Source organism: Mesocricetus auratus, unplaced genomic scaffold, assembly GCF_017639785.1.
Source record: "Mesocricetus auratus isolate SY011 unplaced genomic scaffold, BCM_Maur_2.0 Super-Scaffold_6730, whole genome shotgun sequence".
NCBI lineage: Eukaryota > Metazoa > Chordata > Mammalia > Rodentia > Cricetidae > Mesocricetus > Mesocricetus auratus.
In genome coordinates this window covers 41,225,139-41,247,241 of record NW_024429184.1, presented here as the reverse complement: position 1 = coordinate 41,247,241, position 22,103 = coordinate 41,225,139, and the positions used below count along the sequence as shown (strand labels likewise).

The 22,103-nt window shown below is 40.4% G+C and overlaps 1 protein-coding gene across 2 annotated transcripts in view; it reads left to right on the top strand.

Annotated features, from left to right (window-relative positions):
• Positions 1-22,103, top strand: part of Ints8 (integrator complex subunit 8) — a 48,691-nt gene that overhangs the window by 4,436 nt on the left and 22,152 nt on the right. For both annotated transcript variants that reach the window (XM_005066207.4, XM_040740914.1), the window contains exons 3-15: positions 746-886; positions 1,122-1,193; positions 3,048-3,099; positions 5,601-5,783; positions 6,071-6,178; positions 7,880-8,035; positions 9,660-9,760; positions 10,557-10,698; positions 14,286-14,356; positions 14,951-15,126; positions 16,665-16,798; positions 18,681-18,791; positions 20,675-20,876. In XM_005066207.4, the coding sequence (XP_005066264.1) occupies positions 746-886; positions 1,122-1,193; positions 3,048-3,099; positions 5,601-5,783; positions 6,071-6,178; positions 7,880-8,035; positions 9,660-9,760; positions 10,557-10,698; positions 14,286-14,356; positions 14,951-15,126; positions 16,665-16,798; positions 18,681-18,791; positions 20,675-20,876 (1,649 nt within the window). The remainder of the gene's footprint in view (positions 1-745; positions 887-1,121; positions 1,194-3,047; positions 3,100-5,600; positions 5,784-6,070; positions 6,179-7,879; positions 8,036-9,659; positions 9,761-10,556; positions 10,699-14,285; positions 14,357-14,950; positions 15,127-16,664; positions 16,799-18,680; positions 18,792-20,674; positions 20,877-22,103) is intronic.

The window sequence follows — 22,103 nt, the reverse complement described above, 5'->3', positions numbered from 1 at the left end:
GTAGATTACAAAGGCATATCTGTCTCTGGTAATGTATGGAGTGTTAAGGCATACATATGAAATAGTTGGAAAATTGAACACCTGCTGGATTTTTCTGGTGCTAGGAATTGAATCCATGATCTTATGCCTTCTGGACAAGTAAGCTGCCATTGCTACACCAGTCAGAAACTCCCAATTGGTCGTTTGATGATAATCAATGTTATTGCTTTTTCTTTTTTGGGGGGTGATAAGGTAGGTGGTGTTGGAGTTGAGACAAGGTTTTACTCTGTAGACCAGGCTGTCCTCAAACTCAGGTCCTCATGCTTCTGCCTCCAGAGTGCTAGGAAATTAAATTCTTTCTCTGTGAAATTAAACTGACATTTTGTTGAGATTTCACTTTTTGCAGGTATGGTGGTATGCACCTGTTAAGCCAACACCTTGGAGGCTGAGGCAGGAGCCTGCCGCCAGTTTGAAGGCAGCCTGGGTTGCATGGCAAACCTCATTTGAAAAGGAAAGCTAAATGTTTTAGATATAATCTGCAATCTTTATAATTTGGGAAGTAGATAAGAGTAAAAATGAAAGAAGACTGGTCTTTAGTTGAACAGTTAAGGTACATGGTAAGTGCTCACCAGGGATTTTCCACTTTGGTATTGTGTAAGTTCACTTAAAAAGTCTTGGAATCCACCAGGTAGCTCTGTAGACTCTTGCAGTGGGGTTCTGTGGCGTGTGCAGCTAATGTTCAGATGTGTACCTTTCTCCTCTTCAGCCTGTCCGTGCCAGTGTTGAACATGCTGCTGAATGAGCTGCTGTGCATCAGTAAAGTCCCTGCGGGGACCAGGCATGTAGACATGGATCTGGCAGCCCTCCCCCCAACCACTGCCATGGCCATCCTCCTCTACAACCGATGGTGAGCAGCCTCCTGTCCCTGTACGCTGACTTTCAGGGTCATGTTTTCAGGTCTCCTTTTGTTCCGGGATCTCTCTAGACATCTTTGGAACTGTGAGTCTGGAGGTGAACACACTTTATTTATGGCGATGTAGATGAAAAGCATGTTGCTGAAACTGGATGAAATCTTAACATTTGTTAAATTATTATATTATGATTGAACTGATCTTTTTATTGTTATCCTATCTTTTCTTTAGGGCAATTCGGACAATTGTTCAAAGTAGTTTTCCTGTCAAACAGGCAAAACCTGGACCCCCTCAACTGAATGTGTAAGTTGGCTGACATGACCCTTACTTGGGGGCATTTTTCATTGTGATTTAAGATCTCTGTCCAAGCTCATGTTACAGATTAGTGGAGCAGAGGGAGGACAGAGGGCCTCCACGGAGCTTAGAAGAAGCGGGGGTTGGAGAAGTGACTCTGAAGATTTTTTTCAGTATAATGGTCTTTAATGTGTATTAGTTTTGTACCTGGGGGAATTATTTTAGTATTTATGAGTGTTAACAGTACAAAATTCATGACAAAAGCTTGGTTGAATATGGAGTTTTAAACACAATTTATAAATTCTAGGTGGCAGCTCACCACACTTGGGAGTAGACACCATGGTGACTTATATAAGTGAAATTTGGTTACTTATATTTAAAAAGAGAATAGACTTATTTGTGGCACAGGTTTGAATGGTTAGCTGAATTCTTTGATACTGATGCCCTGTCAGGGCAAATGGTTCACTTCATGAGCCAGGATGCCAAGGAAGAAAGGATGGAGCAGGGGCTAATAATTACTTCTGGGGCACACCCTAGTGTTGTACCCACCACCCACTTACCTTGCTTCCCAGAGGTCGACAACATATCCCAGAAGAACCATCTGTGGCGCAAACCTTTATGTTAGGACATAAAAAACAACACACTTCTTTGTAATATGGCATATTCTCTATTGCACTTTTTAATTTTTGGTATTTCTGAATAGGTATTTAGCTCTGGCTGACTTGGACTCAATAATGTAGGCCAGGCTGGTCTTGAATTCACGGAGATCCTCTTGCCTCTGCTTTCTAAGTGCTAGGATTAAAGGCTAGTGCCACCTTGCCTAGTTTCTATATCTTTTTTTTTTTATTTAATTTTATTTTCTGCTGCTAAGTGTTTTGCAAAACACATATGTAATTGCACCATGTGTATGCCTCATACCTTAAGCCAGAAGGTTCAGATCCCTTGGAACTTGAATTACAGTAGGTTGTGAGCCACCGTGTGGGTGTTGGGAACTGAATCCTAGTCTTTTGGAAGAGCAGCCAGTGCTTCTACTTGCTGAGCCATCTCTCCATCTCCCCTCTGTGGCTCTTCTTTAAATAAATGAATTTGCTGGGTGGGGGTGGTGCACGCCTTTAATCCCAGCAAAGGCAGGTGGATCTCTGTAAGTTCGAGGCAAACCTGGTCTACAGAGCGAGTTCTAGGATATCCAGGACTGTTTCACAGAGAAACCCTGTCTCGAAAAAATAACAACAAAAATATTTGTTTTCAATAAGCTTTATTACTCTATTTGGTTTCTTTTCCCTCGTTTTCCTTTCTTTTTCTTCGTCTTCCTCCTGTCTTCCAGCAGAATCTGATAGAGTTCAAGGTAGCCTCAGAACTCAGTTTTATAGCTTGATTGGTCTTGAAACTCCCAGTCCTGTTTCTACTGCTCAGGTGCTGGGATTATAGGTGTGTGTTATATTTAGCTAGTTTTTTCCCCCTAAATATTATATATACAGTGTTCTATCTGCATACATGCTTGCATGCCAGAAGAAGGCATAATATCTTATAGATGGCTGTGAGCCACCATGTGGTTGCTGGGAATTGAATTTAGGACCTCTGGAAGAGCAGGCAGTGCTCTTGACCTCTGAACCATCTCTCCAGTCCTACTTAGCTGGTTCTAATCCTGCATGAAAGTTTGATGTAAAGCAATTGAGAAGGTTCTGGTAAATTAATGATTATCATAATAATCAGTGCTTTCATTTGTTTAAACAAAAAATAAACTGTTAACATACATTAAAAAATGATAAGCTTCATGCTGAAGAATGATAGTCTTAAATTTAGACTTTTACAGATTTGCCTTGAGAGTTATATTTCATCGATCTTAAATCATTTCTCTTTTAGCATGAATCAAATGCAACAGGAAAAGGAACTAACAGAAAACATTTTGAAAGTGGTGAGTATTGGCAGTGACTACAGTGTTAGGTGTTAGCATACAGAGATGCAAGTTCTAATCTTAAATTTATGGGTATTGTAAAGGTCCAAGCACAGTGATGGAGGTTTGTTTGCTGTAAGCATATAAGTAAGTGTGTGTGTGTGTGTGTGTGTGTGTATTTTGCTTTGCTTTTATGAGACAGTCTTATGCAGCCCTGCTTGTCCTTAAATTTTCCATGTAGGCAAGATGTCTCTAATTCTTTATCTTCCTGCCTGTCTCATACCTGTTAGGATTACAGACATTTGCTACCATTCCTTGACCTAAATTGTACAGTTTTCAACACTGTTGGTACAATGCTTTATCATCAGTTCTTTTGTTGAATACTTGATGGTATTTGATTTTGTTTTATTTTTAAATTTATTTACTTGTATTTTATGTACATTGTTTTGCCCACACATATGTCTGTGTGAGGGTATGGGATCCTCTGGAATAGGAGTTACCGACAGCTGTGAGCTGCCATGTAAGTGGTGGGAATTGAACCTGGGTCCTCTGGAAGAGCAGCCAATGCTCTTAACTGCTGAGCCATCTCTGCAACCCAGCTTCGTGATATTTTAACAGACATTGTTCAAGACATGTTGTTATACTTAGCTAACATTGTTGAAGACATGATTTTTATGGGACTGGGAGATGGGGTGGCTTAGTTGACAAAATTCTTACTGTTTAAGCAAAGAACCCGAGTGTGGTCCTCAGCACCCACGTAAAAGCCAGATGAATCAGTGTGCTTGCCTATAACCCCACCACTGGAGAAATGGAGACAGGATTCCTGGGCCTTACTGTACTGGCCAGTTTATCTGCCAGTATTGGTGAGCTCTCTAGGTGTAGTGATTGACTCATCATCAGAACTTAGATGAAGAGTAATTGAGAGAGACTTCCAATGTCACCCTCTGACTTTGACATGCATGCATTCATGTGTGCATACAGTCATGCATACAGAGCCAAGTGTGGTTATATACACTGAATGGAGGTAAGGGCTGAAGATCTGGAATTCAAGGTCATCCTCGGGTATGTAGCAGGCTTGAGGCTAGCCTGGCCTACATGAGGCCTTGTCAACAAACCAGGGCTGGGGAATATAGGTAAGTTAATAGAGTACTCACCTGGCCTGCACAAAGCCTGGGTTTGATCCCTACGACTGCGTAAACTGGTAGTGGTGTATGTCTGGTACTGGGGAGGAGAAATCATGAGGATCAAAATTTCAAGCCTACCCCCAACTACATAAGGAGGCTAACCCGGACTAGAGAGCCTGTTTAAAAAAGAAAAACTAAGAAAACCAAAAAGTTGATTTTTAGGTGATATTATTATATTCTCTTAAAAGTTCACAGCATGGAGGCAGGGATTAGGGGGAGAGGAGTCAGGGGAAGTGGGCCTGGACCCAAAATAAATAAATAAATAAATAAATAAATAAATAAATAAATAAATAAATAAATAAAATTCACAGCAGTTGTGTTTGAAAAACAAAATACTGTCAGAAAATTATAGCATATCTCTAATGTGTTTGTTAGGCTGTAGCCCAAGGCCCACTTATGCTAGGCAGTGCTGTGCCTATGATACCCCATAGGGATTTTTTTTAAAGATTCTTACATTTTTATTAGTTTTCATTTGTGTGTGTATGTATGTGTGTGTCTATCTGTCTATTTGTCTGTCTTTGTCTGTTTGTGCATGAGTGCAAGTGTTTGCAAGAGGCCAGAGGTGTCAGATTCCCATGGTGGTTGTATGTCAACATATGTAGTTTCTGGGACTCAAACGCCCAAGTTCACTGGAAGAGCAATGCATGCTTTTAATTGCTAAGCACCCCATATTTAACTTTTTTTTTTTTGGCTTTTTACGAGCCAGGGTTTCTCTGTATTGTTTTGGAGGCTGTTGGTCCAGCCCAGCCTCGAACTCACAGAGATCCGCCTGCCTCTGCCTCCCGAGTGCTGGGATTAAAGGCGTGCGCCATCACCGTCCGGCCCATATTTAACTTTTAATCTACTCAATATAAAAGAAATGGGAGATTACCTGTAAATTATATATAATCTCTGTAAGTATTTAACACCTACTTCAGTGTTCTGAAGAAGGTTAGCTGTATCTATGGAGAACTGAGATAAAAGAAAAAAAATCTTACCTATGTTAAACAAATATATAGGGGAGTTTGTAATATTTTGAATAGAGAAGCAAAAAGCCTGTGTCATTTTATTGTTCTTATGTAGTGTCTAGTAACATGACTTTGAACAGTGAAGTATACAAATATCCATTGCATAAATTAAAGTGAAATAGTACAAATCTTTCCTATATTTTGTTTCCAACTTTACAAAGGAACATACTCTTTTTTAATATTTAAGATTATTACTTCAACAAATAATTGTACCTGTTGAAATGTCTCCTATTTTTGGTACATGAAACTACTAAGTATTCTGTAAAATTTTTTTTGGTTATTATAATCAGTTACTGTTTTTGCATTTTCATTTTTTTATTGAATTTTGTAGCTAAAAGAACAAGCTGCAGATTCTATTTTGGTCCTGGAAGCAGCCTTGAAATTAAACAAGGATTTATATGTTCACACTATGAGAACTTTGGACTTACTAGCAATGGAACCAGGCATGGTGAATGGAGAAACTGACAGTTCTACAGCTGGGCTGAAAATCAAAACTGAGGAGATGCAATGCCAGGTACTTCCTTCATTACTGACTCAGTGTATTGGAAATTGCATGTAAGACCTTGAGGTTTTAGGTAGATGTATTTCTACCTTTGTTTCTGTGGTTTAGATTAGAGTTCCTTTTTTTTTTTTTTTAAAGAAACTTGTTCATTAATATAAAGGTTGACCTGGAACTTGCTTTCCTTTTAACCAGGACTTGAACTTGTGACCCTCTTGCATCAGCTTCCTCAGTGCTGGGGTTACTGGCATATAATCTATATAAAATCTACTGAGCAAATTGGTGTTTTGTTATCATTTCAGGTATGTTATGATTTAGGTGCAGTGTACTTCCAGCAAGGCTCTACAAATTCAGCTGTCTATGAAAATGCCAGAGAGAAGTTTTTTAGGACTAAAGAACTTATTGCCGAGGTAAGCACAGTCATAAACAATACATAATATTTGGTCCCTTAAAGACATGTAGGGTTTTGACTTTAATTTTTCTAAAGAAAAGCTGTGTTGGTACTAGAGTGTAACTTGTTTGGTTTTTAAGACAATTTCACTATGTTTTGCCTGGTACTCACAGTGTAGACAAGGCTGGCCCTAGTGCTGGCATTAATAGATATGTGGCACCAAACCAAGGTTGGCAGTATGACTTCATGGTAGAATGTGTTCTTTGCATGCACAAGTCCTCTGGTTCAATCCCAGCACCAACAAACCAATGTGACCATCTTATTTCCTTGTTATCTTGTTTCTTTTCCTGTGCTGGATAAAATGTCCAAAAGGAACTTAAGAGAAAAAGTTCATTTTGGATCATAGTTTGAGGTACTTCATGGCAGGGAGTCAAGGCAGTGGGGACTTGGTACAGCTGTTCATCTGTGTCCAGTGTCAAGTAGAGTGCCAGCCAGATGTGGTGTACACACCTCTAGTCTTAGCCCCCAGGAGGCGGAGCCAGCCTGCTCTATACAACAAGCTTCTTTTTCTTTCTTGTTCTTTTTTTTAGTTTTTCAAGACAGGGTTTCTCTGTATTGTTTTGGAGGCTGTCCTAGAACTTGCTCTGTAGACAGGGCTGGCCTTGAACTCAGAGAGATCTGCCTGTCTCTGCCTCCTGAGTGCTGGGATTAAAGGCGTGCGCCACCAATGCCCGGCTTTAGAACAAGCTTCTTTCATGATTCCCATGACTACATTTTCAAAAGCACGATTTATGTTTCAAAATCTGGGTATGTTTTTGTCTATGGGTGGGTGTGTGCACATGAGGACGCGTTCACCTGGAGGCCCGCCGATGGTGTGTGATGCCCTGGAGCTGTAATTGTAGGTGGCTGTGAGCCACCAACATGGGCACTGGGAACCAAACTCAGGTCCTCCGTGTGAACTGTCAAGTACTGAGCTGTGTAACTCTTTTTAAATCTAAGAACCTGAAAAAGTATTTTAATTTCCTTTCCTTAGTAGAAAAATTAATCAGATACCCTCAAAGCTTAATTTATTCTTTGTTCATTCACTTTTGTAGTACTAGGGCTTGATCCCCTGGTTTCAGTTTGGTAGGTAGCTGCTCCACCATGGAGCTGCCTCTCTAGCCCTAGGCTTACTCTATGTAGAGCTATTAGAAATTGCTAGTTTTGTTGATTTTAGGTATAATTACTTAAAATAAAAAAAAGATCTTTAGAGTTGCTTTTGGTAGTGACATTTCTAATATTTTTTGAGAAAAGATTGTTCTTTAATCATCTTTTAAATCTGCCTGATGTATGGATTTTTATGGTGTGTAGGTTTGCTGTAAGGGATGTCACTCACCATTAATGCCTTATTTGTCATACGTACTGAGTGAAAATAAATAAATAAGTAAAGGGCTGAACAGTAAATAGCTTAGATTTTATGGATCACAGTCAGTCTGTATTGGGTGTTGTGTTCTTTTCAACCCTAGAAAGGACAAGCAAAAGCAGATCACAGATTGCATTTGGTCATTGAGCAAAGTTTTGCTGATGTCTTCTCAAAACATTTAACCTTGTCATCATTTGTGGTTCCTGTAGTTTTGAAATTTTCATTGTCATTTTCTCATACTGTTAGATGCACTAAGGAGTACTGGTCTATTATGTGTGTCACATTAACGGATAATGATGTATAACTCTTACTTTACAGATAGGTTCATTATCTCTTCATTGTACCATAGATGAGAAGCGGCTAGCCGGCTACTGTCAAGCCTGTGATGTTCTTGTACCTTCTTCTGATAATAACTCTCAGCAGTTGACTCCATATAGTCAGGTCCACATTTGTTTACGATCTGGCAATTATCAGGTAAGATGAGGTGGGATTATAGAGGTGTGCTTGAAAAGTTTTAGAAACAAACTGAGTACAAATCCTGCTACCACCATTTGCCAGCTGTGTGATTTGGAGCTAGTCAATTACAGTGTCAGCCAGGCCTAAACAGTAATGTAACCCTTAATGTTATCTCATTTTTTCAGATTATCATGAGACTTGGGTGAGACATTAAAATTAGTCATATATGTGTTTACTGTTACTGACAGAAAAGCTTGCCTGCCTTAATCACTTCTCTAGGAAACTGTAAGAGCTGTCCAAGCCAGAAAGCCAGGCTTTAAAATCATAGGTAGAGAGGGAGCTTTTCTATGGAACCTGAGGCCTTCTTTCTGTTTTAGCACAGCTCGTCTACCATCCCAGCCTTGGACGGGAAGAACAGAGTGGTTTGTCGGGGGTGGATATTCTTTAACACACTCCCTTTGTCAGTGAGCCTGCCCATTGTCTCAGGCTGTAATTAGTGTCCTGTCTGGACACTCGTCCTTCAATTCTTTTTTTTTTTTTTTGTATTTGCTTGATTGTTTTGTGTCAGGGTGTCTTTTGTTATGCTGCTCTGGTGCTGTTTTAGTTTTCTAGACAGGTTTCTCTGTCTTTAACAGCTGTGGCTGTCCAGGAATTAGCTATAGGGACCAGGCCGACCTGGAACTCCAAAGATCTGCCTGTCTCTGCCTCCTGGCATCAAAGTGCTGGGATCAAAAGTGTACACCTCCACTATCTGGCACCTAATTGAGTTTTTATCCCAGATTTATAATTCACTATCTTCATCTGAAATGTCTTTTCTTCATGCATTCAAAAATATATGAAGAGGAAGATTGCAACTTTTTAAAATATTGCTTTGTCTAGGGGAGGAAATTAAATTTTTTTTAAGGTGAATGATAGGTACTCGTGAATTAAAGTTTAGATAGATATCTTTCAATTACATCTCAGTAATACAGGCTTATAGAGGGCTAGGATCCATTAGAGCAGTGATTCTCAATTTGTGGATCTCAATCCCTTTGAGGAGATGTATCACAGTTGCATATGTAGATATTTTGTGTCTTTCAGATGTCAGATTCAGGTTTTTCATCTGCTTCTCTTATTTACTGAGATGGACTTTTACTTGTGTAGTCCAGGCAGGCCTTTGCCTCATCCTCCCAAGTGCTCAGTTATGTATGACAGCACTCTTGGCTCATGTTTGGTATAGTTTTTTTGTTTGTTTGTTTCTAGTTAGAGGCAAAGGCTTCATTAATCTGTTTCTCTTCTCATTTGTGGTCCATGGTCTTTAACTTTGAAAAGGGGAATTATTTCGGTTCTTACTCTAATTTTAGAATTTTTGAAAGAAAATACTTTTCCAGTAAGACTTTTTATAATTTTCTATAACTCAGTATGTAGCTTAGGATAACATTGAGCTTCTGATTCTCCTGCCTCTACTCCCCTATGCTAAGGTTACAGGCATGTACCACCATCCCCAGTTTTATGTAGTGCTGGCCACTGAGCCAGGGCTTTGTCCATGCTAGGCAAGCAAGCATTCTGTTAATTGAGCTACATCCCTTACCCTGTAGAAAGTGTGTCTTAAAGGAACTGCCTTGGTTTTTTACTTGGATGTAATTTTATGTCTTTGTTCTAGGAGGTAGTGCAGATTTTCATTGAAGATAACCTAACCTTCACTTTACCTGCTCAGTTCCGGCAGTCAGTACTAAGGGAGCTTTTTCAAAAAGCTCAACAAGGGTAAGTTGAAAAATTAGTTTTGATCTTTGAATAATAGAACGAGTGCTTTGTGAGTTGTTAAGTCACATTACCTGTCAATCATTGACATTTTCACTTTTGATATAAGGAACACTAATGTGGTCATGGAGACATTTTTAGAAATTACTTGTTTTTATGTATATGGATGTTTTCCTTGCTTGGATGTCTGCACCTGGTGCATGTCTTGTGCCCTCAGAGGCCAGAAGAGGGTGTTGGATCCCCTGGATCTAAGGACAGTTGTGAGCGACATCAAACCCATGTCTTCTCTTAGTCACTGAGCCAGCCTGTTAGCCCCAGTGGAGACATTTTAAAGTTCTTTCTCCTAGTTTCTTTTTTTTCAATAATTTATTTTTATTTTATGTGCATTGGTGTTTTCCTACATGTGTATCTGTGTCAGATCCTATGGACCTGGAGTTATAGACAGTTGTGAGCTGCCATATGGGTGCTAGGAGTTAAACCTGGGGTCTCCAGAAGAAGCAGTCAGTGCTCTTAACTGCTGAGCCATCTTTCCAGGCCCTCCTGGTTTCTTTTTAAAGTGTTTGAAGTTAGAAAGTTATTTGGAGCCCAATTTTGTTTTTATACTTAATCTTTAGAACTAAATTATCTTTTTGTACATTTTCTTGAGTTGGTATGTGACATTTACTAGTGTACTTAAAGATTCTAAAATGTTATTCTTAAGAAGAAATCACTCCGTCCTTTCGAGTTTTGTTTTGTGCTAGCTACTCTTCCCATCTTACAATAAAAAGAGCACTCGTGTCTCTACTTCTGTGTTCTGTAGAAATGAAGCTCTGGATGAAGTCTGTTTTAAAGTATGTGTCTGCAACACAGTACATGATATTCTGGAAGGAAGAACAGTTAGTGTCCAGTTTAACCAGCTGTTTCTTAGACCAAACAAAGAAAAAATAGACTTTCTCCTTGAGGTAAGGCATTTCCCCTGTGGTGATGGACCATCGCTTTATGTTTTCTAGCGGCTGTCCAGTACTCTCTGCTCTGCCTTCTGCCTTTCTCTGTGCCTAGACTTGACAGTATTGACAAACTGAGCAGCAGCTGCTTCCCTTCTCCTCTCCTCCCCTTTGTCTTCCTCCCTCTACTCCTTTTCCTCCTCCCCTCATTCTGCATCTTCCCCTCCTCCTCTTTGCCCTCCTACCCCCTTTCTCCTCCTTTTCCTCTCCTTCCTCCTGCTTTCTCTTCTCCCTCCTCTTTCCTCCCTCCCTCCCTCCGTACCTCTCTCCTTCCCTCCCCAGTCTTCCCTCTTCTTTTTCCTTCCCTTCCACCTCCTACTCTTCCTCCCCCACTCCTTGTTTTAAAGGACTGGGTCTTGTTATGCGGCCCAGGCCTCCCAATGGTGAGCTAGGCATATGCCATCAACATTCTGTTCTGCTTCCTCTCCAGACAGGCCTTTTCTCCATTTCTTCCTTGTTCCTTTCATATCCTCTGCTCATGTCCTACTGGGTCTTTCCTTTTCTCCTCTGCTGCACTTCAGCACTTAGGGCTGCAACCTAAGGCTCTGCCTTTTTTCTTTTTATAGAGAAAAATCTGTTTATTTATTAAGACAAATAAATCAAGACAGAGTTCTGCTGTATAGACCAGAGCTCCACTTGCCTCTGCCACCCTAGCATGAGACTAAAGGCCTATACCACCATACTTGGCCTAAAATTTGTTTATTTTCTACGTGTGTCTGTCTGAGTTTATATGCACCATGTGTGTGCAGGTGCCTACAGAAGCCAGAAATCATCAGATCCCCTGGAATTGGAGATATAAGCAGCTGTGAGTCGTTGGTAGTGGGTGTTGGGAAGTAAGAGCAGGTCCTCTGCAAGAGCAGTAAGTGCTCTTAACTGCTGAGCCATCTCTCCAGTTCCCAATGGTTTTTGTTTGTTTGTTTGCTTTTTGTTGTTCATTTGTTTCTTATTTGATTTTTTTGAGGCAGGGTCCTGGCTGTCCTGGAACTGCCTGTGTAGCCAGGCTGGCCTTGAACCCAGAGATCTCAGAGATCTGTCTGCTTCTGCCTCCCAGGAGTTGGCATTAAAGGCATGCACCACTGCCCAGCTTCAGCAACTAATTATTTATTTAAAAATATTTATTTAAAAAAATGTTGTGTTTTGTTTATGTATATATTTGTTTATTGTATGTATATATGTGTATACATGCAATTGGATGAAAGTAGAGCTCACAGGACAACTTGTCAGAGTTGGAACTCAAGTTCCCTTAACTGTTGAGCCATCTTGCCAGAACTTAAGATTCACTTTTAATTACTTAGGTGTCTGGGTGAGCGTAGCACATAGCTGTATACACCTCTGTATAAGCTCAGAGGCCAGAAGAGGGTATTAAGTGTCCTCTTCAGCCAATTTCCACCTGATCTTTTGAGTCATGGTCTCATTTGCTGATCCTTGTGTTTTCCCCTCTTTGATGGAATGCAGTCGGCCCAGGGATCCTTCTGTCTCTGATCACTTGGAGCTGGGTTCACTGGCCTTGTGTGAGTGCTGGAATCCGAGTTTTGGTCCCTCAGATTCTCAGAGTAACTGTTGAGCAATTTCTGAGTTTTAATGTTTTGTTTTGCAACAAAGGCTGACTGCTTAGCCTGGGGTGGCATCAAAGTTGACCTTCTAAGTGCTGGGACTATAGGCATATGCTACTTTGTCTGACTTTAAATATTTTTTGGTGTGGACTTGGTGTATTGATTACAGGCATAATGAACTTTCTACATTTTTGTATCCAAGATGTTTGCTAATCTCTTAAAAGCTTTCCTTACCAGAATGGAGATGTAGCTCTGTTGGTAGAATGCTTGTCTAACATGCATAAAAGCTCTGGGTTCATCCCCATTAGCTTAGAAAACTGGTTGTAGTTACACACCATTCCAGTAGTGAGGTAACTGCAGGTGAGTGAGAAGTTCAAGGTCATTGTCAGCTACATGACAGACTGGAGACCACCTAGAATATATGGGAACCTGACTCAGAAAAGATAGAGACAGAGAGAGAAGGGGGAGCAAGGCAGAAGGAAAACAAAAATGGGCACATTTTATAATTAAAAACAAAAGACAACTAAAAAAACATTGTAACTTTATTGAAATTTCTCAGTCTAGCTAGTCTGCTGTCATAGGTGTTTAGACTTCTACCTCTTTTGATGGCGTTTGTCCATATTTTCCCTTTTATGTGTAAGAAAAATTTTTGAAACTTAGTAGAAGGCAGGTCCTGTTTCCTGTAATAGGAACTTTTTTTTTTTTTTTTTTTTTTTTTGGTTTTTCGAGACAGGGTTTCTCTGTGGCTTTGGAGGCTGTCCTGGAACTTGCTTGGTAGTCCAGGCTGGTCTCGAACTCACAGAGATCCACCTGCCTCTGCCTCCCGAGTGCTGGGATTAAAGGCGTGCGCCACCACCGCCCGGCTTGTAATAGGAACTTAATGTGCTAAGTTACTCTTTTTTTGGTGGTGGGGTATTCAAGACAAGGTTTTTCGGTGTAACAACCCTGGGTGTCCTAGAACTCACTCTGTAGACCAGACTTCACTCAAACTCACAGAGATCTGCCTGCCTCTACCTCCAGAGTGCTGGGATTAATGGCGTGCTCCACCACTGCCCAGCTTTTTTTTTTTTTTTAACATTTATTTATTATGTGTATACCTGCAGGCAAGAAGAGGGCACCAGATCTCATTACAGATGGTTGTGAGCTGGGAATTGAACTCAGGACCTCTGGAAGAGCAGCCAGTGCTCTTAAACCCTGAGCCATCTCTCCAGCCCCCTCTTTAATGAATTCTTATCTTGATTTTTGTCTTAAATTATTTCACTAAATCAGCAATTAGTGATTGTGTTAATTAGGGTTTCTGTTGCTGTGAAGTGACCCCTTGATCATGGCACCTTTTTTTTTGTTTGTTTTTTTGAGACAGGGTTTTTCTGTTTTGTTTTGGAGGCTGTCCTGGAACTTGCTCTGTAGACCAGGCTGGCCTTGAACTCACAGAGATCCGCCTGCCTCTGCCTCCCGAGTGCTGGGGAATTTAAACATTTAATTGGGGTGTCTTACATTTTCAGAGATTTAGTCTTACCATCATGGTGGAGTACAGGGAAGCATGTTGCAGGTGCTAGAGACGAGAGTCCTATATCTTGACGCACAGACAACTGGAAGTAGTCTTTCTCACTGGGTGTGGCTTGAGGATGTATGAGACCTCAAAGCCTGCCTTCACAGTGACAACACTTTCTCCAATAAGACCACACCCACTCTAACAAAGCCACACTTCCTTATAGTGTCACTCCCTTTGTGGGTAGTTTTTAATCCACCACAGTGATTGAGACATGAAAGTTCGGTTGTTTGAAGCACTGGAGAGCTGGCTGAGTGGTTAAGAGCACTGTATGGTCTTCAGAGGGGTCCCAGCACCTACTTGGCTGCTCACCACTGTCTGTAATCCAGTTCCAGGGCTTCCACTCAGCACTAACTTCTGGCCTCTACAGGCATCTGTTGTTTGTAAATTTCAATTTTTTAAACTGAAATCCATATTCAAATGAAAATTGCTCAAATTCCTAGGTGTGTTCAAGATCAGTAAATGTAGAAAAAGCTTCAGACTCTTTGAAGGGAAACATGGCTGCTTTTCTAAAGTAAGTACCTGTTTCTTTCCTTTTTTTAAACCTGTAACTTAGTTCATGAGGAAAGTGTCTGTCTCTGTATGAGCACATGCCAGGGTATGTTTGTGGATGTAAGTGGAGAGGATAAAGGATTCCTTTCTTTCCTCGTATCCTGTGAGCTCTGGGAACTAACCTTGGCTTAGCAGCAAGTGTTTTAACCGTGGGAGCCATACTGTTCTCCTTGCACCTCTCTCCCCGTGCCCCAGCTTTCACTTTTTAGATAGGGTTTTGCTATGAATATCCAGTTATCCTGAAACTCATAATCCTGGGACCTGGAGTCCTGACTGCTGAGATTGAATATGTGTGCTACCATGTTCCTTGCTGAGAAGTGTGATGCTCGAGATTAAATCACTCACCCCATTTATTTATTTGATACTGGGGCTCAACATGTACTTCCAGTTAGCCCCAAATGCTGAGATTAGAGGTGTCCTTTGCTGTGCCCATCTTGTTAAATAATTTCCAAAATGATGGCTCTTTAAAGTGGCTTATAAATAATAATTGGTTGATAGGAATGTTTTCCCATGCGAGAGTTTGCGCCTCTGTTTTAAATGTTTCTCACTGCTTTAGGAACGTGTGTCTGGGGTTGGAAGATCTGCAGTACGTCTTTATGATTTCTTCACACGAGCTTTTCATTACATTGTTGAAAGATGAAGAACGAAAGCTTCTTGTCGATCAGATGAGGAAGAGGGCCCCCAGAGTCAATCTGTGCATTAAGCCTGTGACTTCTTTTTATGATATCCCAGGTTAGTCCTATTCTGCCTGCTCACATTTTGCCCCTGTTCAAGTTAATACTAAGATATTCCCAAGGCTTTCTTGGTATTTCAGTTGGTGTTTGTGTGAGTAAGTAATAGAAACTTCATCTGTCTGCTGTGGTCAGATTTCTGTGGGAGCAGCCTCTGAACCAGTGGCTGATGGAGATTTGGGCGTAGTTCATAAAAGGGTTTAGCTGGGGATACACCAAGACAGACACTACTGCTGTTGTGTTCATGAGGGTCAAAGTACGAAAAAATGGGGTTGACAAGGGATTCTGGGACCCAAAGGAATTGTGATTGTCAGCCAATATGGCTGTGCTGTCAGCTACTGGTTAAGTATTTAATGTTGAGAGTGTTGTCATTTTTATCTTATTTGACTTTTTTCTCCCATTTTTGACCTTATTAATATATACACAAATACATTTCTTTTTTTTTCCAGTTTAACTTTAGATAAGAAACAAGGTTGCTTCACAAGTCAATTCACAAATACATTTCTATTTTTAATAAGAAACAACCTAGAACCACACAGGTTGTTAGTCCTTTAGTTTATCAAAAGCAAAATTTTTAGCTGTCTTGATCCTCATTGAATTTAAACTGTCTGAATGTTTAGTATAAAGAATGGTATTAACACAAAAAAGTATGTATTATTGAAGACTGACTAAGCTTAAAAGTTTTAGTGATCATTTAGGTTGTTTTTTTTTTTTTTTTTTTTTCCTGCGGTGAGAGGATGGGAATCCTTCCTCTTTCTCTTACCCCTTAAAAAAATACACATCTAGGCTAATAGTACCCGCCACCAAGCCTGATGACCCATGTTCAGGTACATGGGAGCAGGAGAGAACCATCTCTTGAAGCTTGTCTTTTGACCTCCACATATATGCTGTGGCATATGGGCACACACAAAAAATAAATGTAAAAATGCATGAAGAAAAACACTCACTCCTTCAGTATTTGCCAATAAAGATTTTTTTCCATGCATACTTTTACTAGCACATATTCACAAGAGAGAATCTGTTAATATCGGTTTTTCCATATGATCTGCAAATCCTGAAGGCCAGTTTATTACTTTGACTGTTACATATCTACTGTGTATTTTTTAAGCATTTATTTATTTATTTATTTATTGTATATACATTGTTCTGTCTGCATGTATCCCTGCAGGCCAGAAGAGGGCACCAGATCTCATTATAGATGGTTGTGAGCCATCATGTGGTTGCTGGGAATTGAACTCAGGACCTTGGGAACAGCAGCCAGTGCTCTTAACCTCTGAGCCATCTGTGCAGCCCCTTTATTTTGTATTTTTAAAGATGCATTCACTTTACTAAGTGCATACAAGTTGTGGTAGTTTTTCTATGTGGAAATAAAGTTAGTACGTAAATTGAGTTACATAAAATAATTCCATTCTCAAAATGGTTTCTACTTTTAACTTAAGACATTTCACATATGCCATTTCTCTCAGTTGTATCATACTTAAAAGTTTACATTTAACTCTTGAGTTTAGTCATTAGCTGAAATGGAGCTCTCTTCTTTAGCTTCAGCAAGTGTCAACATTGGCCAGTTGGAACATCAGCTTATATTATCAGTGGATCCCTGGCGGATCAGACAGATTTTAATTGAATTACATGGTATGACTTCAGATCGACAATTTTGGACTGTGTCCAATAAGGTAAGAAACTATCTGTTAAGAATAGTTATGAATTTCTTTGTTTTATACTGTACTCTAGGATAAATGCTGCTGTCTCACTTTTTCTTAAATAATAAGGACCCCTTTCATAGACTTTCATATGACCACAAGTGTACCTTTAACATTTGTAATGGAAAGAGAAAAGGAAACACACACATACTCAATAACATGAACAGTGAGTTTGTATTCCATTTGTTTTCTGAGCACCTCCATGCTTATTTTTGGTTTTTCAAGACAGGGTTTCTCTGTGTTGTTTTGGAGGCTGGCCTGGAACTTGCTCTGTGACCAGGCTGGCCTCGAACTCACAGAGATCCACCTGCCTCTGCCTCCCCAGTGCTGGGATTAAAGGCGTGCACCACAACTGCCCGGCAACTTCCATGCATCTTAAACACAACTGTAAATGTAGGTAAAATGTGACTATTTATACTACCTTTATAGGGTTCAAGGCTTTCGAGGTTATCTTTTTGTTTCTGGTTCTGAGATTGAGCCTGAGGCTTCCCTCACTCTCGGCCTGTACTTGGTCACTGACATATACCTCCAACGTTTGTATTTTTATTTTTTAAAAATATTTCTTGTTCTTTAAGAATTTCATGCACGTATGCAATGTTTTTTAATCATATAACTCCTACTCCTCTATAACTCCTCCCGGGCCTCCACCCACAACCCTCTCCCTACTTCCTTTTCTTCCTTCTTTTTATAGCCTCTTGAATCAACTAAACTGCCCATATGTGCTTGGGTTTGGGGCAATGCACTGGAGGATGGGCCTGAAGAAATCTCTGCCTGCCCTAGCAGCCTGCAACTACCAATAGTTGCTCAGCTTTGGGTGGGAAGACTGTGAGTCCCCCCTTAACCATGCTGAAACTTTGACTTACTTGACCTCTTGTTAAGTGTTTTTACTTCTGCCAGGTGTGGTGGTGCTCACCTTTACTCCCAGCAATTGGGAGGCAGAAGCAGGTGAATCCCTTGAGTTCCGGGCCAGACTGGTCTACAGAGTGTTTCAGGACAGCCAGGGCTATATAGACAGCATACGTGGGTTGTTTCTTTCTTTGTTTTTTCTTTTTCTTTATGTGCATTGGTGGTTTGTATCTCTATGAGGGTGCCAGATGCCTTGGAACTGGAGTTTCAGAGAGTTGTGTGTTGCCGTGTGGTCCTAGGAATTGAACCCAGTCCTCTGGAAGAGCAGCCAGTGCTCTTAACTGCTAAGCCATCTCTTCAGCCCCTATAGATTTTTTTCAAAACAACCCTGTCTTTAAAAAAAAGCTGGGGTAGGAACATCCACAGTTTTAGACCCTGTCTCAAAAATGTAATAAATATAAAAATACATAATACACTATTTCAGTGGGTCGTAGTTTATAGGGTAAAAGGAGTAACCATAGGAGAAACTTCAGATAATATGGCAGTACTTCTTGATGATTTGTTTGTGAGCCTAGTCTTTAACAGCTGAACCATCACTCTAGTCCTTTGGCAGTATTTCTAGCTGCATTTTCCCTTGGTGACACTGCTTAGGAAAAGCCAGAAATTATTTATATTTTATAAGGTTTAAATACACAAATGCAGTGGTATGGAAATTGTTCTAAATATTAATTGAATTCTCTTGGTATTTATGGTATTTATTGGTGTTAATTTGTATTTGCTTTTTGAGCCATAGTTTCTCTGTGTAACATCTCTGGCTGTCTTGGAACTAGCTTTGTAAACCAGACTGGCCTTGAACTGAGATCCACCTGCCTCTGCCTCTTGAGATTAAGGGTGCAGTATTCATTTTTTAAATGCAATTGGAGATCATTGAGGAAGTCTCATCTAGATTTGCCTTCCTCTGTGTGTGTGCTTATGTATTTTAATTATTTATTCATTTATTTATTTTTAGTGGGAAGTACCTTCTGTATATAGTGGTGTTATCCTAGGAATTAAGGACAATTTAACAAGAGATTTGGTTTACATTCTCATGGCCAAAGGTTTACACTGCAGTAATGTCAAGGTGAGTGAAAATGTGTGTGAAAAACTTGTTCAAACCTCCTTCATTGGTCAGGGAGATGCTCAGTGGGCAAAGTGCTTGGTGCATGGGAATGAGAACCTGAGTTCAAATCCCCAGACCTCACATAAAGTCAGACATGGTAGCAAGAACCTTTAATTGTAGCACCCCTAGGGCGAGCTGGAAGGCAGAGACAAAAGAAACTCCACAAGTCTGAGGCCAGTTAGCTTCTTGTACTCAACAAGGCCGACCTTGTCTCACACATGGTGAAAGGTGAAGACCAACCTGAAGGTGTTCTCTTGACTCTCATATACATGACATGGCACATGCACTACACACGCAGTTGTGCACGCAACATACACTTTATCAGAACAAAATCCTGGTTTCATGATTTCAGCAGGAAATTAAAGCTGATTGTTTCTGATTTGATTATGTATTGGTGTGTGTGTGTGTGTGTGTGTGTGTGCATGTGCATAATTTGTGTAGGTGCCCTTGGGTTCCACAGGCATCAGATCCTGTGAATTTAGTTATAGGAAGTTGTGAGCTATCAGACATGAGTGCTTTGAGCTGAACTTGGGTCCTCTGTGAGAACAGCCTGTGCTCTTGCCTGCTAAGCTATTTCTCTAGCCCTCCTTTCCTGATTATAGTGTCCACTATGGAATCCTAGAGCAGGGCACCATCAGGTCCAAGAGTGGTGTGGTGAGTATAGATACCACACAAATACAAAACAGGAAGATAGCAAGTCTGGAAAGATGGCTGGCTCATCAGTTAAGAGCACTTGCTGCTCTTGTAGAGGACCTGGGTTTGGTTTCTAGTACTCATGTGGTGGCTTACCAACATTCTAAATTCAGTTCCATGGGGTCTAATGCCACTTTATGGACACACCCATTCACATATGTACAAACAGAACATATGTGCAGAAGAGTGGTGGTACACTCTTTTTTTTTTAAGTGATTTGTTTATTTTTCCTTTATGTGCATTGCATTGTCTATGTGAAAGTGTTGGATCCCCTGGAACTGGAGTTACAGTTGTGAGCTGCCATGTGGGTGCTGGGAATTGAACCTAGGTCCTCTGAGAGAACATCTGGTGCTCTTAACCTCTGAGCCATCTCTCTAGCCCCAGTGGTTCAGGCCTTTAATCCCAGCACATAGGAGGCAGAGAGGTAGGCAAATCTCCTGGTTTGAGGGCAGCCTGGTCTACAGAGTGAGTTCCAGGGCAGCCAGTGCTATATAATGAACTTTGTATTGAAAAACCCAAAGAAAAAGTCTGTAAGGAAAAGAGAAGCACTTGGTTGTTATGGCCATCCTGGTCTACATAGAAAGTTCCTGATAGCCATGTCTGCATCTCGAAACAAGCCAACAACTGCCTCCTCCCAGACTGGCAGAACCCTGGGGTGTAGCCCTTAATTCCAGTAAGATAACTGAAAAGACCTTTATTGAGAGGGCTGTTACCTCATATTGATTGGGGAAGTCACACTGTTGGAAAGGGATGTGCAGAGTGTTAATACCAGTTTGCAGTGTGAAGGATAGGACAGGAGTGAGTGGACCATAGATTATTATATTTGTTTTATTAGATAGTTACACAGTAGGTATGCAAGGGATGTGGAATGTGAAACCTAATTCAGGGTCTATGTTCAAATTCTGAGTATCTTAGGTGGAGAAGGGTTCTTATAAAATTTATACTTGTGTGTAATATCAAAGTCTTTGTTACTGTATAATTTGTATCCAGCTTGTTTAGGTATTTATTGTAATAAATCAACAGTAAAGAAAAAGATAACCTAGCTGCCATTTCATTTATTGTACCCTTCTCTTTTTCCCAGTACCTGTGAAGATACACACTACTTTGGCTCCAGAGGACTGACTGAAGCTCTCTTCTTGCTTCTTTTATAGGACTTTCCCCATGCTAAACAGCTATTTGCAGCTTGTTTAGAGTTGGTGACAGAGTTCTCACCAAAACTCCGGCAAGTTATGCTGAATGAGATGTTACTTTTGGATATTCACACCCATGAAGCTGGAATGGGACAATCAGGAGAGAGACCTCCTTCTGACCTTATTAGTAGGGTCCGAGGATATCTGGAAATGAGGCTTCCTGGTAAGACCAGTGTATACACCCACAGGCAAAGCTCTGTACTTTACTGTGGGGGGATGTCTTGGGTGGGTAAAAGTCTGTTTACCTGACTTTACCTCTATTGGAAAATTTCTGTCCTATACAGCAGAAACTCTATGTTTTAATTTTAATTTTATTTATTTTCTAAGAGATTATTTCTTTCTATGTCTGGCTTCAAGTGAACCTCCGGCCCACAGAGTATTTGTAACAAGTATAAGCCACTCTGCTTGTTCTACACTTTGGCCTTTTGCCTCTCAGTTTCCTGTGCTGGCATTCCAGGTATCTTCTCACTACTGCAATAAATGCATTCCAACTGAGTGAAAGGTGCCAGGAATTCACCTGTGGCCACTCATTTCAAGTCAGAGGTTGAGGATCCACTTCAAATATTTAGTAGCTCACTTTGACAGGGATCTTGTAAACCAGCACCTGTGACTTACACGGATAGCTTTTAGGTAATTTCATAGGTTTGAAATGTAATTATAGGAATTAATGTATATATTTGATACTATAGACACTAAAATTGAATTGTGAAGAAAGATGTTAACACTGCTCAAATAGTAATAGCTGGTAGTTCCTTGGTATATTATTAACAAGTTTAATTATTACATTTTAATTTTCAAAGAGACTTGTTATTTTAGATGACAAATTTTCTTTCCTTTTTTGGGGGGCTGGGGGGTTTGAGACAGGGTTTCTGTGTGGCTTTGGAGACTGTCCTGGAACTAGCTCTTGTAGACCAGGCTGGTCTCGAACTCACAGAAATTTGCCTGCCTCTGCCTCCTGGGTGATGGGATTAAAGGCGTGCTAGATGACAAATTTCCAACAGTGTGTGTTGATATTTTTTGCCTTTAGTGAACCAGTGCTCTTTGTTAGCGTGGTGTGTTTGCTTTGGGTGGTCATGGGATTTGCACCCCAAGCCTCACATGCCAGCCCAGCACTTTACTTTAGCCCATGCTGAACTAATATGGTCAGAAACTTGTCCTATAGCTTATGCTGTCACTATTGTTCAGAATGAAAAGGAAAAATTATTTGAAATGTTTTGGAGAAAAACAAATGATATTTTTCTTTCCATTGGTATAGTTCCTGTCTTTGTCTAAGCCATAATTATATACTTAGGTATTTGACTACAGCATAGAGCAAATCAGTGCTACTGTAAGAGCCAGAGTTGGTATCTCTCTGTGGGTCAGGATGTAGGGAGAGATTTGTCTAGTGTAT